Consider the following 14,617-nt stretch of genomic DNA (forward strand, 5'->3'; position numbering starts at 1 on the left):
AAAACATTTAGTATTTATATGTTAAATATAAACAGTAATATAGGAAATTTTGATAAAACGCATCTTCAATTAAAAAACTTGCATCGTAATGAAAATGATTGGGCGATATCAAAAGATAACAAAATTATCTCGAAATACTTTTAGATTAGACTCGTCTTCCACCGAGCGGTCTGCTCTTGAGAGAGGTAAATTTACTACAACTGCGAAATACCGAGAAATAAATTTTAAGGTATGAAAGATACAAATAGTATCGAGTAACACTCGTGTATTTAACATCACGTTCTTATTTATTGTCAATTTATTGTGGCTCTAATGAGGCTCAATAAAGCGCGGTGGTTGCATCAGAAGAGACGGAGCGCGCGCGATGCACAGTTGATTAAATCAGTTCTCAATTGGAAGTCGACTGATGTAATCTTCCTCCTGTAGCCGCTAAGCCACATCTCGTAGATGTACATATCACCATGACTGTCATTATATGGCTATTATCAGTCACTATTCAGTTCCTGACCCGTTATGTATCTCGACACAAACACAAGTGGAAGCTGTACTGATAAGCGCGTTAAAAATGATCCACAGAAACATCGTGACTGAAATAGGTGAAATCCGCGCTTCAAAGAACGATTACATGCTGTAAGGTAATAGTATCATATAAATTTTCAACTCATGTTCATATCTCTGATATAAATATAAGCTGCTAAATAGAAAGATTTCAGTCAAATTTACGTATGATCGTGATAAATAAATATTAAATAACAAAACTCGCAAATTGTTCATCAACTCTCAGTTCATCAACCGAACAACTCGTTGCCTCTTGTTCGGATTTCTTCGCGATTCTTAAATCATATTGTAATGCACTGAGAAATGAGTCAATATTTATAAGATAACAATTTCTTATTGAAAGCGTTGGAGTTTGTATCGAGAGCGTATGAAAAGTTGATAAACTACCTTTTTGCGGGTTGCATAATATAAGATATATAAGATATATACAAGATATACGAAGATAACATATACAGTAATTTTATTTTTATATAATGTTACTATATTACAATACAATATAAACAGGTGGTAGACGTCACATAAATTCATTTCAAATACAGCCATTGAAATCAACTTTCGCCATAGACATTCGCAATCAAATCATGCGTCCACTATCGCACGTGTGCTACGTACTTTTAATTGGAATAATCGCGGCGATTATCATTAGTTTCACGATTAACGCAATTGCAAGACGCGGAACGAGTCACGCGACTGCTATCGTGAAGGCCGGAAGCCGCGTAAAGTTTGGCAACGTTTATTATGCATCGTGGAGGAATGTATGAGCGTTTATTTGTACTATTTACTTCCTTCTAAGATCCCTCTTTGTATTTTTAATTTGGATGCGATTTGACGTAAACGTGTACAAAAAATACGACCGTTCGGCAGGACAAATGATTATTTTACACACGGTCCTGTATATACGCGTGATCTCGAATAAAGTTTGCTACCATTTTGATTCGCTGGTATTCTCCCTCGTTACACGGGGATGCGTAAAATTTACTCGAAAAAAAAAGAAGTAAAGTTTACATATTTATATCTCGAATATCTCCGGCACGAATTGTCGAATTAAACTCGAACGCTTCACGCGTTTGTCAAAGGCGCAACACAGGTGCAAAATTGTAAATCAGCGATGTATATAGCGACTTGCTATATGCGGAACGAGGAATTCAAGTGAAAAGTCTTTAGTTGTAATAGATAGATAAATACTACATATCAAAATTTACAAATAATCTTTAAATCGATATAAAAAACAGTTTCCACTCAATCCTTACAGCTAGTCTCATAAAAAATATTGGAAGATGTCTGGTAGTCTTATACCTGTTTGCGGGGATACTAGAAAAACTCGAATCTACGTAGTACCTACGAATGTTATAACACACATCTCTTGTCTTTCTAGTAGTCTATACATTTCCTTTAATATAACAATAAATAAAGTAAAAGTCTGTACAATACTTGAACGCTTTAGGCGCTGGATAGTTGTAAAACAAAAATGCAATTATATAATTTCTACAAATGTAAGTACATGCTCTGAGTAGTCATCGTAACAAGATGTTGTTGATACCGAGCTTGTTCAAACGCTGCGATTCGCGTGAGAATCGCAGGAAAAACGTTTCGTCACATGATTTAAGTACATATATGCCGTTCGTGCGACATCAAAACCGATAACTGTTTTGATTTTAAAGCTGTCGATACGCGCCCCCGCGGTTATTATCTGTGATGTACATAATGTCGCTCTATATGTGCTAAGAAAATATATGTATATATGTATATATATATCTAATAAAAAAATATCACGACCCTCGGGCTCGGATTAAACGCGCGACTCGAAAAATTGCGGAAGTACAAGAACGCAGCGTTGAGTCTTGGAAAAAATACTGGAAGATATAATTGCGGGAATATATTCTCGTTTGTGTGCGCGAAAGATTCCGGTGAGCTCCGACGACATCGTAGATAACAGTGGGCAAGGACAAGGAAAACGAGATTGTGTAATTAGCGCGTTTACATGACGGTGCAGCAGCTCTTCTCCGAGTGATTATCGCTCACGATCTCACTGGTGTTCCCAGTGAAGCGCTGGGTGAAATCGTCGGTGCTGAGATCGGAATTGGAGATGGACGAGACCGGCATCGGGATGCCGTTCCCGTTCGCGTCTAAGGAGCCGCCGGATATGTGCCGATTCTGCGCCCGTTTCTTCTTCAGATCCGATAGGGATTTCACGAAAACAACGGACACGTGTATGTTGATCTTGCCGTTGGTGTCAGCGTCCGTAGAGTAAATCGGCGACTGCGGCTGGCTGCCGACCAGTGGGTCAGGCCCTGTCACTGCTGTTCAGGCAAACACGTAAATCCAATGTGCTACTTCCCCCCGTCAAGCGTGCCGACTTTTCGATCGACGCGATCGCCACTTTTCCGCCCCTCCACCTCAACCCCATTTTCTATCCCTATGCGCACTGATCACAATTAAAAAAAATAATAATAATAAAAAAAAAGAAAAACCAAGGATGTCAACTATGAGTCTCATGCGCCAAGCCTGACATGCTTTCAGCAACAAGCGTTTCGAAAACATTGCACCAATAAGGACCATCATATGCACATCGGTGTGTACGTACACTGTATTGTTACTAAATGGTTCAACGGTTGCGTTTTACGCAAGCAAAATTAATGGATATACAAGAGAGAAAGAGAGATAGAGATAGAGAGATACAGAGAGATACAGAAAGAATATGATAATTACGGCTGTTACGTTACAAAGAACAAGAGCGTTGTTTATATAATGACTATGGATATATCTATACGTCTTCACATTTTGCTACAATGGAATTTTTTTCAACGTTTGGATCTACGAACGATCGATCTACCTGTATTTGCGCGTTATCATTATCGATCGTAATCTAAGTACTATCGAATGAAATACGGTGTGATAATTTTATCTAGAACACGGTTGTCGTCTAGAAAACGCAAGCATAAAGATCCGTTGGTAATTCGCCCATCAATGGCTCGTCCTCACTATATCTGATATGTCTTTCTTTTTACTTCTCGAATTGACTACTTCAATAACAGAGGAGTGCGACCCCTTATTACTTCACCACATAATACAATGGGTACAAAGCATTCGCCGATTAGAGAATTCGCTATCAATCTTTAATACAAAGTGTATAGAACTTGACGACAGGTATACATAAAAATTTGTAGAGCTGCGATCAACCTTAGGTCATGCTTTAGGCTCAAAACCAGCCCGTTATACTACGGACGTATTATATTTATCCAGTAAAATATTTACCAAATAGTCATCTAAGTATATAGGGCGATTCTTAATTTTACATATTAAGATCTTTTTCTTGTTTTGAACTCTCGATCCACTTCCTGTGATATAATTAAGAATCGTCCTGTATGTTTTTATTCTAGAGGAAACTTGCGCATAGTACAATATGTATAAAGAATGTAGAATAATATATCTGTCGATTCTACTTATTGTACGTCCTACTAGCATGATATATATATGGTTCTCTAAATCGATTAGGCTCCAGTTTATGTAAGAAATTACAGAAACAATTCGACATATCTATAATAAATACCACATTCGTTTGATTATTATTCTATTTTGCGCTCAGTGGCCGCTAAGCTTTGCTAAAACGGTCCACAAAGATACGCTAAGGAAGCCAGTACCACTTTTAGGCCTTGCCAAAGAGATTCGATATATGAATATAAAGCGAAATGTGTACGTGTATATGTGTGCGTTTTAACGTGAGAACACTTCCAGAGAGAAAAATGCATTGTGTTATGCGCAGCACATGTAGATATACGTTTTACGTACACCATGAGCAAATAACTTCTGGCGCAGTGTGATATGTATGATACGACAAAGATAACGCAATTAAATGCATCGTACAGATCGTGAAATGTAATAATTAAAGAAATAGAAAAGTGACGTAGAAAACTAACCTCGCAATTATTCAGGAGCACGCAGTAGTGAAAAAAAAGAAAAAGCTGGTAAATAATCGACAGCTAACACAATGAGTTTGACAGAGTACATTTATGGGATTTTGCAATTAGCAGATTAGTATGTATATAATATACATATATATTTCGGATTGTTTGATCCTTTAGGATTATTCAATATTGTTTTCTAATAGTGTGTATATAAAATTTTGTTTATTAATATATAAAAATATAAATATGCGCTTTTGTCAAACTTAACAAGAAATTGTCCGCACTCTCAGTATGATTAATCATTCTATAATAATCGTTATTTTCTCTTCTTTCGCCACAATTTTCTATAATTTTTAATGTGTATATGACTTATATACATTTATAAAACTTCATATACAATCTTCAAAAATTTTATGCTCGCGTTAACTTTCCTACGTTTTGGGCATTATGAATCACAAATGAGCATGATATACACGTATATACGTACATGTATACATGTGCAATTCTTGAATCACATGATCGAGGTACATATTTTTGGAAGTCTCTTCGCACAAAGCTACCATTTACCACAATAGTCTACTGAACCACAACCAATGCAAGCAAGAATACATTTGGAATGTACCTGAATCTTTATCAACATCTTCGTGAAGAAAAGACTCGTTGTCTTTTCCTTCGGGACCTTTCCGCACCGCTGAAGTCAGCGCGCCGGAATCAGTCTCGTGGTCCCCTACCTCCTGCGTATTATTCTCCAATGGCGGAATACTAGGCGTAGGAGCGCTAACATACGTCTGAAAAAGAAATATCCCACATAGTATTTATATCTCGAAGAAAGAGCAAGGGAAATATATAAGATATTTTAAATCTCCCCTTATTTTTCTTATCGTACCTGTTGCGCTTGTAACCTTAAGCGAGTTTCTTCCTGGGCGTCTTTTTTCGTAGTAAGAACTTTGTCTCGAATGGATGTTCGACGTACGCTTTGTGTTCGCGTATTTATGCTTTGCGATCTGCGTACCCTACGCCCTTGCGCTTCACGAAGTCGTTTACTCTCCTGTTCTGTTTTCAATTCCACTATCCTCTCCCTAATTTCCGGATCTTCGCATATATCTGCAACATATTAAAATATTAAAGTATAGGGTAACAAGGCAATAATCGAAATAGATCGGCAAGTCTTACCCGCGGGAGTTTCATCGTGTTTATTTCTGGCATTTAGGTCGGCTCCGTTTTGCACCAATAATTCAAGTACTTCCAACTGTAATACAAAGTTGTGTATAAGACTTAAAATAACATTTGAAATATTAAAAAATTGTTGCTATTAATTGCTATCTAAAAGAGGTGGAAAAACAGATTTGCCTTCAGTCTTAATAAACATTATAACAATTCTATAATTTGTAATTGTGTATATCCACGTATATAAAAAAAAAGATTTAAACTTACGTGTCCCCAACATGCAGCTGCATGAACTGGCTGCCATTTGTCATTGTCCTCTACATCCGTTGATACATGTTGGTCAAGAAGAAATTCCACGACTCGTAAGTACCCATTTGCCGCTGCTATATGAAGCTGTAATGGAAATTGTAACGAAAATATATAATTTTTTCTTTTTCTCAAATTAACAGATTTTAACAAGGGTGTATACGTACAGGCGTAGCACCTTGATGATCTTTATATTCAAGGTCACCTCCTAAAGAAGCAATCTTTTGCAAATCACGTAACATTTGAACCTCGGTTGAAGCTCTTGTTTCATCTATTAATTCTTGAGTAACTCCTCGCCTTGCCATCTCTCCTGCGTTATAAAAATATAATTTTTAACGTAAATACGTGACATTACTAGTCGCACTGTATGTCTAAAAGTGGCAATCTTTAAATGTTGACAAAAAATTCTATTACCTTCGATACAATCCAACGTTTTTTCATCTTCGCAAATGTCGTACGGCATGTTGCCATCAGCATTAACGGCTAATAAATTCGCACCTCTGGCAATAAGGTATTTGACTAAATGCAAGTGACCACACGTGGCAGCAGCGTGTAACGGTGTCCATTTCTCACTGTCTTCCGCATTCACGTTAGCACCAAATTCAATGAGTAGCTTCATCATCTCTTCATTGTCATCTATGCAACACTGATGCAGCGCCGTCAAACCGTCTTCGTTCGTCGAGTCAGGATTTACACCCTTTTTCAAAAGCCTTCTTACTGGAAAGAGAATAAATGTTGGTGACGTAACGCGCCGACATACATATTTGTTTCAAATAATATACGTACAAAATTTCTTACCTTCATCGATGTCATTTCTCGCAGCGGCTTCCAACAACATAACACTGTCGCTAAAGTATATGTGACGCTTATTACTCGTATGCCTAGTTTGGTGCCGCAGCCATTCTTTCTCGCGTTGCCTCCACACTTTTAATTGTTGAAGTCTACGATGACGCGCCAGGTGTAACCGCTCTTGCGTGGTCAGTCTTTCAACGTGTACCATCTCTGCCACTAACTCTGAGTGTTCCATTGTTACGTGCTTATAGTTTTTGCAAGTATATTTACCTGTTAACAAAAAAGAGGGAAGAAAACATCACGACATGTAGATATAATTTAAACAGACACATACACGCACACACACACATACATAACGCATTTTTGTGCAACTGTATCAAGAAAACAAAGTAACTCGTTCCAGAATAAACGTGTCGTAAACGCTCGTGGGTCACGTTCGATTTTGTTAATAATAGCACACATTTATCTTGTTTTCACTAAATGTATTTCAGAAGACAATCACAAAACCGAAGAAATTGAAAAAAATTAAAAAAAAAATAAATTCAGGCGGCTTTACCTTTACGCTTACAAAGCCAAGATCTCATTCTCAGATAATTAAAAATTGTTTGATAAATACCAGACGTCATTCTGGCGTAAGTAATCGGGATTTTCACTTATTTCAATAACGCACACGCAACTTAACTGATCTCTCCTGCGTTATACCTGGCGGGAATGATAGCATATTTTAACCAGATGTTCTCTCAAACTTATCAAGTACTTAGACAAGTAAACATACAATATTTGCACAAATGTTCGTACCCGCTGACAAAAAAAGGGCTTTTTTGTGAACGATGATTTAACACGTTCCAACGAATGTTCATTCAAAATAGTGTTTCTAAAAATACTACACAAAAACAAAGATTAGTGCAGCTATCTTGAGAATTTTTAGAGATTTATCTCGCGGATAAAACCACAATGTAATCAATGAATATATATTTATATATTTTTAATTAGATATGACGATAATGAATGATGATAATGAAAATCTTTGTTAGGCATGTAGAGTATATAGACTATGCGTGCCTGTGTAACACATCCGCAATAAATTCTATCCTTAATCTCAGGTAATACTTACGTTACGTCATTGGATCAAGAATGTACATATTTAAACATTCCACAATCTCGGTACACGAAGCAAGCTTTACATTTACAGAGAGAATTTAAAAAACGGGAGCCGAGCACACAGGTCTCGATAAACACGCCTTTTTCCTCCTTAAAAGAAAGTATAAATCCGCTAACGAAATAACGAGAAGAAAATGATTTTTTTTTTAGAAAACAGTTAAAACATTAGGAGCACTACAGTTTTCAATGCGAACTCCGATTCGAATCGGTCGCACGATTTCTCGACAACCTGCTGACACGAGAGCTGCGCCTGAGAGACGCATAGGTCGCATAGGAAATACTTGCTGATCGTTCATCGAGCCTGACGTCCGGTTGCACGTTACTCGGCGCACAATCACCGTGGAAAGGTGCACGGCAGAGTAATATTCCGTCTCGCGGGGATTCATCGCACCCTCCTCCTCCTCCGTGCGGGGCGATCGGAGACGCGGCGCGTGATCCAGCGGGGAAACACGTCGTCGAGAGTCGAGATGGAGTTTACTTCCTGCCAATTACATCGCTTTTCGTTTCGGAGGGTAACCGAAGCCGTCGGCCGTCGCGCGATCAAGGCCAGGACGCGAGGCGCGTATCGCGCAGGATCTCACGGGAACCGGGAACGTGAGAAAGCCGCGGGGGAGGGGGTGGGATACTCTCGCAGGGACGGATCAGCGCGATTGAGCGATGCGCCGAAAATCGGGGGAAAACAATCCTCTCTCTCTCTTTTTTATCTTGTTTTTACTTACGTATGCAAACGCATGCAAACGCGCGGCTCGACACGCGGCCGCGGCTGCGGAGGTGGCGATGGCGGTGGTGGTCCCGCTTTCCTTCTCCCCCTATTTCCTCCGCGATCGCGCGAGCGAAATGCAACGAGGGACGAGAGGCGCTCGAACGCACGGGCGGCGGGGCCGGGACCGGGGCGATTCATTCACGTCGCGCTTCGCGCCTGTCGCGGTGATAACCTACGACGATTACGGCATAATCCGCGAGCGAGCGAACGAGCGAGCGCGATCCCGCCGGATCCCTCGGCCTCGGCGCGCTGCGGCCTGCGGCGTGCGCGCGCGCGCGCGTCCCGCAAGACAGATACTGGTCTGGCCGGTGGCGTGAAATACGCTCGCGCGCGTTCCCGTGCCTGCCAGCGCGTGCAGCCGCGGAAACACGTCTACCTGTCAGTCGCCATTTTTAAACTACCTGCGAGACTTGCGACTTGCGAGAGTCCGAGAGATCGCGCCCGCGCCTGCGCACGCCTCGCCTCACCTCGTCCGTCCTCGGCCAGTCTCGCCTGGTCTCGCCGCCGCGCCGCCCCACCCCTCGAGCGACGGACTCCGAACCTCCGAACTCCGGAGTGTCCGGACTCGCCAAGTCGCCGCTCGCCGCACTTGCCGCTCGCTCGAATCGCGGAACGAACGGGATAGAGGCGCGCGCACGCGCGCCGACGATCGGCTCGATACTTCCGCCTCGCCCGCGCCCGCGGAATAACGTAAATTGCGTAAAGCCCCTTGCACAAAGGTATAGCTTTGTCGGCAACCTTGTCGTTTGTCGCTATCGCTATCACTATCGCCTATTGTGCAAGAGGCTTTAATTGTTTCGCGTTATGGCGTTATGCGCCAGCCGGTCGATAAGCGAGGCCGGGGACTCCGGGGAGTTTCCTCGTCGCTCGTCGCTCCTGCGTCCCGCGTCCCGCCGCGCCGGTTCCGCGCGTCGTTCGGAATTCTCACATTCTCATTTCTCGGTCTCGGTCCGGACGAGCTGATCGACGAAGCGTGAATCGACTGCCGCTCCGCTGGGTCATGTTCCAACTCACTCTGGGTAACTAGAATCTATAGTTTACGTCACGTACACTATAGCATTTTAGTTAACTATAGTGAGTTTTGGAACATGACCCTGGATCTTGAATTGGCTTACAATCAAATCCTTAGGCCACGCTCTTCAAGTCGTTTGTCACTCGATATGGTATACACGTTTGTCATACGATAATTAAACGTATATGACAAACGCTTTTTAATTACGTGGTATTATCACTGTCACGTGCGTATGACTTATCAGCGTTGCGAGAAACATATTGTCATCATGGAGTGCGATAACGTTCAACTTTTCTTTCCTCGCAAATGCGCTCCTACAAAACATATTTCAAATAATTCAAATTAAACGTTCTACTCGTATCCTTTATCGCGATATTAACGTTAAGATTGTTTAAAGATTGTTTTCAAGATTCCAATTCAATATCGTCGAGGCGGAATAAGAACGGCACGTACGCGTTAGCCGCGTGATCGTTTCCTGATTAAAGTTCCGGGATGACGAGATTTATACATCCTCGAGATCGAAATCTCCCCTTCCGTTCGTTCCGTTTCCATAAATCACGATCGATTCGTGCGCGTCCGCGTCGTCATCGACACGCGAAGGCGCGTGCTCCTCGCAAGAGAAACGTATGCAAAAATTCTGCTCTTACAGAAACGTTGCAAGTTGATTGGTTAAAAGCTATGCGACAGCCAATCGACTTGCAACTTTTCTGTAAGAGCAAGCAAGAAAACAACATTTGCGCATACGCTTCTCTTGCGAATGATTTCAAGAATCAAGCAGATGACTCATCCGCCCGATCCGCCGTCATACGCTGCTGTGCCGCCATAGTCAATAGTGCGATCGCGCTCGATAATCTCGATATCGGCCTCCGCGTCGCATATCGAAGTATACCATACGTGTATACCATATATTGCGGAGCGACGAGCGACGAGGAAACTCCCCGGAGTCCCTCGATTTCGGATCCGGGAGCAGATAACAGCGAATCTTATCGCTCGTGGTAAGACTCCGGTTCTCCTCGCGTCCTCCACTCTCGGCTTTCGGTAGCCTCGCCGGTATCGTGTCGGCGAGCGATCTTTTGAAGCGTCTCCCGCCGATCTCGACGTCGACACTTTTTTTTTAGGGGGAGGGGAGAAGAGGGGTTTCCTCCTCTTTGGTTAGGAGCATAGGCGCCTTCAACCCTGCCTTTGGGTTACATATAGCGCAATCGACATCGACGACGTCGCGTCGCCGACACCCGGACTCCAGAGTCCGGACGTCCCCACGTCGTGCATTGTCTTAATTGTCTACCGATATGGAAGGACGCGGCTCACGCGGCGGTGGGGCGTATCTCGCGGTCTTCTCTGGAATTTTTGCGACCGCCGGTAGTCTTCTGGGCAAGCTTGCCGGTGGCGCTGACGCGTCGTCGTTGGTGAGTTGAGTTGACGGGGCCGATTCAAATCGCCGGTAAAAACATGAAATAAACCGCGGATTTTTTTATTTCTAAATTTAATTTCTAGAAGAAACAGAATTTAATTGATTTAGGAATTTCGGATATTTATAATATTCACAACGACGTCCTTATGGCAATGTAAATTGACACGCGGAAATGTGTTTCTGTAAAATTGTCTTGTTTTGTATTAACAATATTTGTATGTTATTATATATATTATGCATTCTGAAGCAAACAAATAACTGATAAATACGCAAGAGAGATTGATGATTGAAAATTGAAAAATTGAAACTAGATTAAAAACATTAGAAATTTAAAACTGCAGTATAGTATAATAAATATAACGTACGCTATAACAATATAGAGCATTATAATGTTTACATGCTTTTTTTGTAGACATCGTTGCTTCTAAAAGGAGTACTTCTCGTCTCTATGATCGTGAGCAACACCATAGGATGCACATTTTTTGTCAAAGCGCTTCATGGCAGCGGTTCTTCTTTGCCGATAACCGTCGCCAGTGCGGCTACGAACTATGTTTGTTCGGTGAGTTGTTAAATCTTATAATTAATATCTCGTAAATATTTTCATTAGATAACACGGGTTAAGGGGTAACGCCACTCTAGAGTCCCAAAAAAAAGCCAATTTTTGATAATTGTTTTCAGAAATACAATAATCATAAATGAAAATCGGTTTAATTCTATTTATTATCTATATATTAAAGTATAAAAAAAAATTTTTATTAATTATTTATTGCCAAAATGGCGGCACCAGAGCCATTGCTCCAAAGTGCCTTTTTGCGGAAGGCGTCCAACAGGCGGAATCGAAGCTCCTATAATTTCTGAGCTGGAACAAAAATTCAAAGATTTTTGAAAAATATATAAGTTTTTCTATAGAGTACCTAGGGAAATTGCGAAATATCATTTTTTGTAAGAATGGTGCATGTTGGAAAAAAGTGTTTCATTTTTCGCTAAAAAATGTCGCACAAAATTGTTTATAAAAAAAGTTTTGTTCAACTTATCGCAAAATCCCTAGGTACTTCTAAAGATAATGTTATTGTAAAGTTTCACTCAAAATTTCAAGTCAATCGGATAAAAGGTGTTCGAGTTCTGATTCCGCCCGACTTTAAAAAAGCGATTTCGAGAAAAACGCGTTTAAAGTTTCAGTTTCACCATTCACAGATGTGAACGCGGCGGCAGACGGATTACGAAAAAGGGATAATAGAGATTTTTCCGAGCTTTAAAACCAAGATGTACCTTATTTCTAAGACCTTAAAGCATCGTTTAACAAAAAAAAAATCGATTTTTTGAAAATTCTAGAGTGGCTTTACCCCTTAATATGAACTTTTCTCTCGCGATTGTATATATAATCCCAACGTTAGATTCTTCAACAGACTTGAACTTAATTGACTTAGCAAAAATCCCAAAGTACCAATAACTGTATTGAAATAATCGAAAAAAGAAGCTTTTCGGGAAGATGTCCAAATAATTAATACATTGTTCTTCGATTAAAGTTTCAAGAGAAGTCTACTTCAAAAGAATCTTGATTCTCGATTTATAATTATACAAATTAGAAAGTTATATGATATCCATGATGACTTTTTCGACAAAGAGAGGTTGACTTCGAATTTAAAAATTTGCTATTGAAAGATGAAAAGACTATAGTATATAAATTTTTATCCAGGAAATTCTATAAATTAATATAATAATATTTTTCAATTAAATTTCTACGTTAAATTTTAAGATAATTCTACGTCATCAGTATTTTAATTCATGATTTATAAAGACACGTAAAATTGAAAATTAGAAAGTTACGATATAAATGATGGCTTTTTCCCAAGAAAAAAAGTCGCCTTCAAATTGGAGAATCTATCACTAAAATTACGATCGCGACAGGACGACCGACCATCCATCGTGCTAATAGCAGAAGGAAATTAGATCGTCGTGAAACATCCGGCTGACAATGAGTGTTTCTTTTTGAGAAAGTTTTAACAATGATAATGAAATGAAATGGCGAAGGGAAATAATCCTGCAGAAGGGCATTTGTCAGCGGCAATTATTCGTCTATAGTCGCGGCGCGCGGTCCGATATACTTTCGAGAGTTGGTTCGCAAAGAGTGAAAGTTGTTTCGCAAACTAGACGCAATTCCGCGAGTGTACACAATGCGGTCATAGCAATTATATGCGCGCAGGTACGTGGCGATTGAACGAGAACTGTACGATATGATATACCCACGCTATTGAAACGCAATCCCGATAGCGTTACATTATACGCTGGGAAATGCATTGCGCCGGAATTATTATTAGAATAACAGAAATAATTACGTTCGCCGTCCCGCAAATGGATTCTATTGTCTCTCCTTTCATTCCTTCTCCTATATGAAAAATATTCATCCCGTAACGTGAAATATTAATAAAGCTCTGTCTCATTAAATAGAAATAATCAGAAACGTACGAATATCTTTTTACACGTTACGACAGAATTTTTCTATAATCTTCCGTGAAAATCAATTTAATCCATTCGCGCGATAGCTACTAAAACGACACTGTATATCGATTACGTCGGCGTGAAATTAAACATTTACGAGATTAAGTTTGGGTTTGCGAGGATATAGGTGCTTTAAATTTAAGAACGTCACCGATTGGTAATCTTCGAGAAATAAAGATGCAATTTTATATTTTATATTCGTATATCTATAATATGGTTTGTTCTATATGTATATTACCATATGTCAAGCACGTGGCTTGTCGATCACATTGATCTCTGATATTTTACCATTCTTTCATAATTTTAAGATACGAAAATAATACAAGACTTTATTTCCGCAGATTTATCTAATTTGATGCAATAATATAGCAATAACAAAAGAAAGAATTTGGCCAAAAGGTCTAATGAGAAACAGATAAATATTTTTTATGACATTTTACATCTATTATGTTTTTCATCCTTATTATATTTTAATTTGTACAAAAAGAGATGAAATTGAAATGTATTAGTTTCGATAGTACGTATTATGTTTAATTATCGAGAAACACACGGCTTGATATATCAAAAGTTCCGATTATATTACTATAAAACAGCAATTTTATAAATATCTCTTGTCGTTGTTGAAGGCTTTCGTAGGATCCGTCGTGTTTGACGAATCCACTTCATTGATTTGGTGGTGCGGAACTTCCCTGGTACTGCTCGGCTTGATGTTGATCTGCAATGTTCCCGCTGAAAAGAAGGCTTCCGCCGTCGAGGAAAAATTGAAACATCAATAGCTAACGACGGGCGCTTTTATATTACAAGCAAGAGCGATTATGGTGATGTTACAACGGTACGATTCCATTTTTGTATTGACAGATATTTATGTCCTTACGTCAGAAACGTATTGTGTTATCTGTAATAAGAATTAATTTTGATATACAAATAAAAGAGTATAGGATAGTATGGATAGTATAGTCTTAAGTGTTATAATTACGTATAAAGCACAATTATACAGATATTCTTTGTTATAAATAAAGTATTTTATGTTTTCTCTATAATAA

General features: G+C 39.7%; 2 protein-coding genes across 10 annotated transcripts; one reads left to right on the forward strand and one right to left on the reverse strand.

Moving 5' to 3' along the window:
• Positions 1–1,001: 1,001 nt before the first annotated feature.
• Positions 1,002–9,047, reverse strand: Mypt-75d (Myosin phosphatase targeting subunit 75D). Of its 8 annotated transcripts, none has more exons than XM_071775861.1 (11): positions 7,843–8,157; positions 7,527–7,611; positions 7,285–7,430; positions 6,735–6,998; positions 6,351–6,653; positions 6,104–6,246; positions 5,898–6,023; positions 5,637–5,712; positions 5,350–5,567; positions 5,086–5,251; positions 1,002–2,858 (listed from the first exon to the last, which is right to left on the reverse strand). In XM_071775861.1, exons 3-11 carry the CDS (start codon positions 7,352–7,354, stop codon positions 2,536–2,538), a joined length of 1,689 nt encoding a protein of 562 aa, XP_071631962.1. In that variant the 5' UTR covers positions 7,355–7,430; positions 7,527–7,611; positions 7,843–8,157; the 3' UTR covers positions 1,002–2,535. The 8 variants fall into 8 exon arrangements, with proteins under 8 accessions (XP_071631962.1, XP_071631963.1, XP_071631964.1 ...); XM_071775862.1 differs by having other exon boundaries at positions 7,504–7,611; XM_071775863.1 differs by having other exon boundaries at positions 1,002–2,855; positions 7,285–7,611; positions 7,843–8,158.
• Positions 9,048–9,323: 276 nt separating this feature from the next.
• On the forward strand, positions 9,324–14,617 carry LOC139811590 (transmembrane protein 42). Of its 2 annotated transcripts, XM_071775877.1 has the most exons (4): positions 9,324–9,342; positions 10,783–11,070; positions 11,488–11,634; positions 14,201–14,617. In XM_071775877.1, the coding sequence occupies exons 2-4, from the start codon at positions 10,954–10,956 to the stop codon at positions 14,348–14,350; spliced, it is 414 nt and encodes a 137-aa protein (XP_071631978.1). In that variant the 5' UTR covers positions 9,324–9,342; positions 10,783–10,953; the 3' UTR covers positions 14,351–14,617. The 2 variants fall into 2 exon arrangements, with proteins under 2 accessions (XP_071631978.1, XP_071631976.1); XM_071775875.1 differs by lacking the exon at positions 9,324–9,342 and having other exon boundaries at positions 9,544–11,070.

The sequence above is a fragment of the Temnothorax longispinosus genome, chromosome 4 (assembly GCF_030848805.1).
Source record: "Temnothorax longispinosus isolate EJ_2023e chromosome 4, Tlon_JGU_v1, whole genome shotgun sequence".
NCBI lineage: Eukaryota > Metazoa > Arthropoda > Insecta > Hymenoptera > Formicidae > Temnothorax > Temnothorax longispinosus.

Excerpts from the sequence above, each read along its gene's own strand:
- Mypt-75d (XM_071775861.1), bottom strand. The coding sequence starts at position 7,354 with ATGACGTCTGGTATTTATCAAACAATTTTTAATTATCTGAGAATGAGA. Across the intron at positions 6,247-6,350 it reads AACGTTGGATTGTATCGAAG|GAGAGATGGCAAGGCGAGGA; the intron begins GTAATAGAATTT and ends TTTATAACGCAG. Across the intron at positions 5,252-5,349 it reads TAAGGTTACAAGCGCAACAG|ACGTATGTTAGCGCTCCTAC; the intron begins GTACGATAAGAA and ends TTTCTTTTTCAG.
- LOC139811590 (XM_071775877.1), top strand. The coding sequence starts at position 10,954 with ATGGAAGGACGCGGCTCACGCGGCGGTGGGGCGTATCTCGCGGTCTTC. Across the intron at positions 11,071-11,487 it reads GCGCTGACGCGTCGTCGTTG|ACATCGTTGCTTCTAAAAGG; the intron begins GTGAGTTGAGTT and ends CTTTTTTTGTAG. Across the intron at positions 11,635-14,200 it reads CTACGAACTATGTTTGTTCG|GCTTTCGTAGGATCCGTCGT; the intron begins GTGAGTTGTTAA and ends TCGTTGTTGAAG.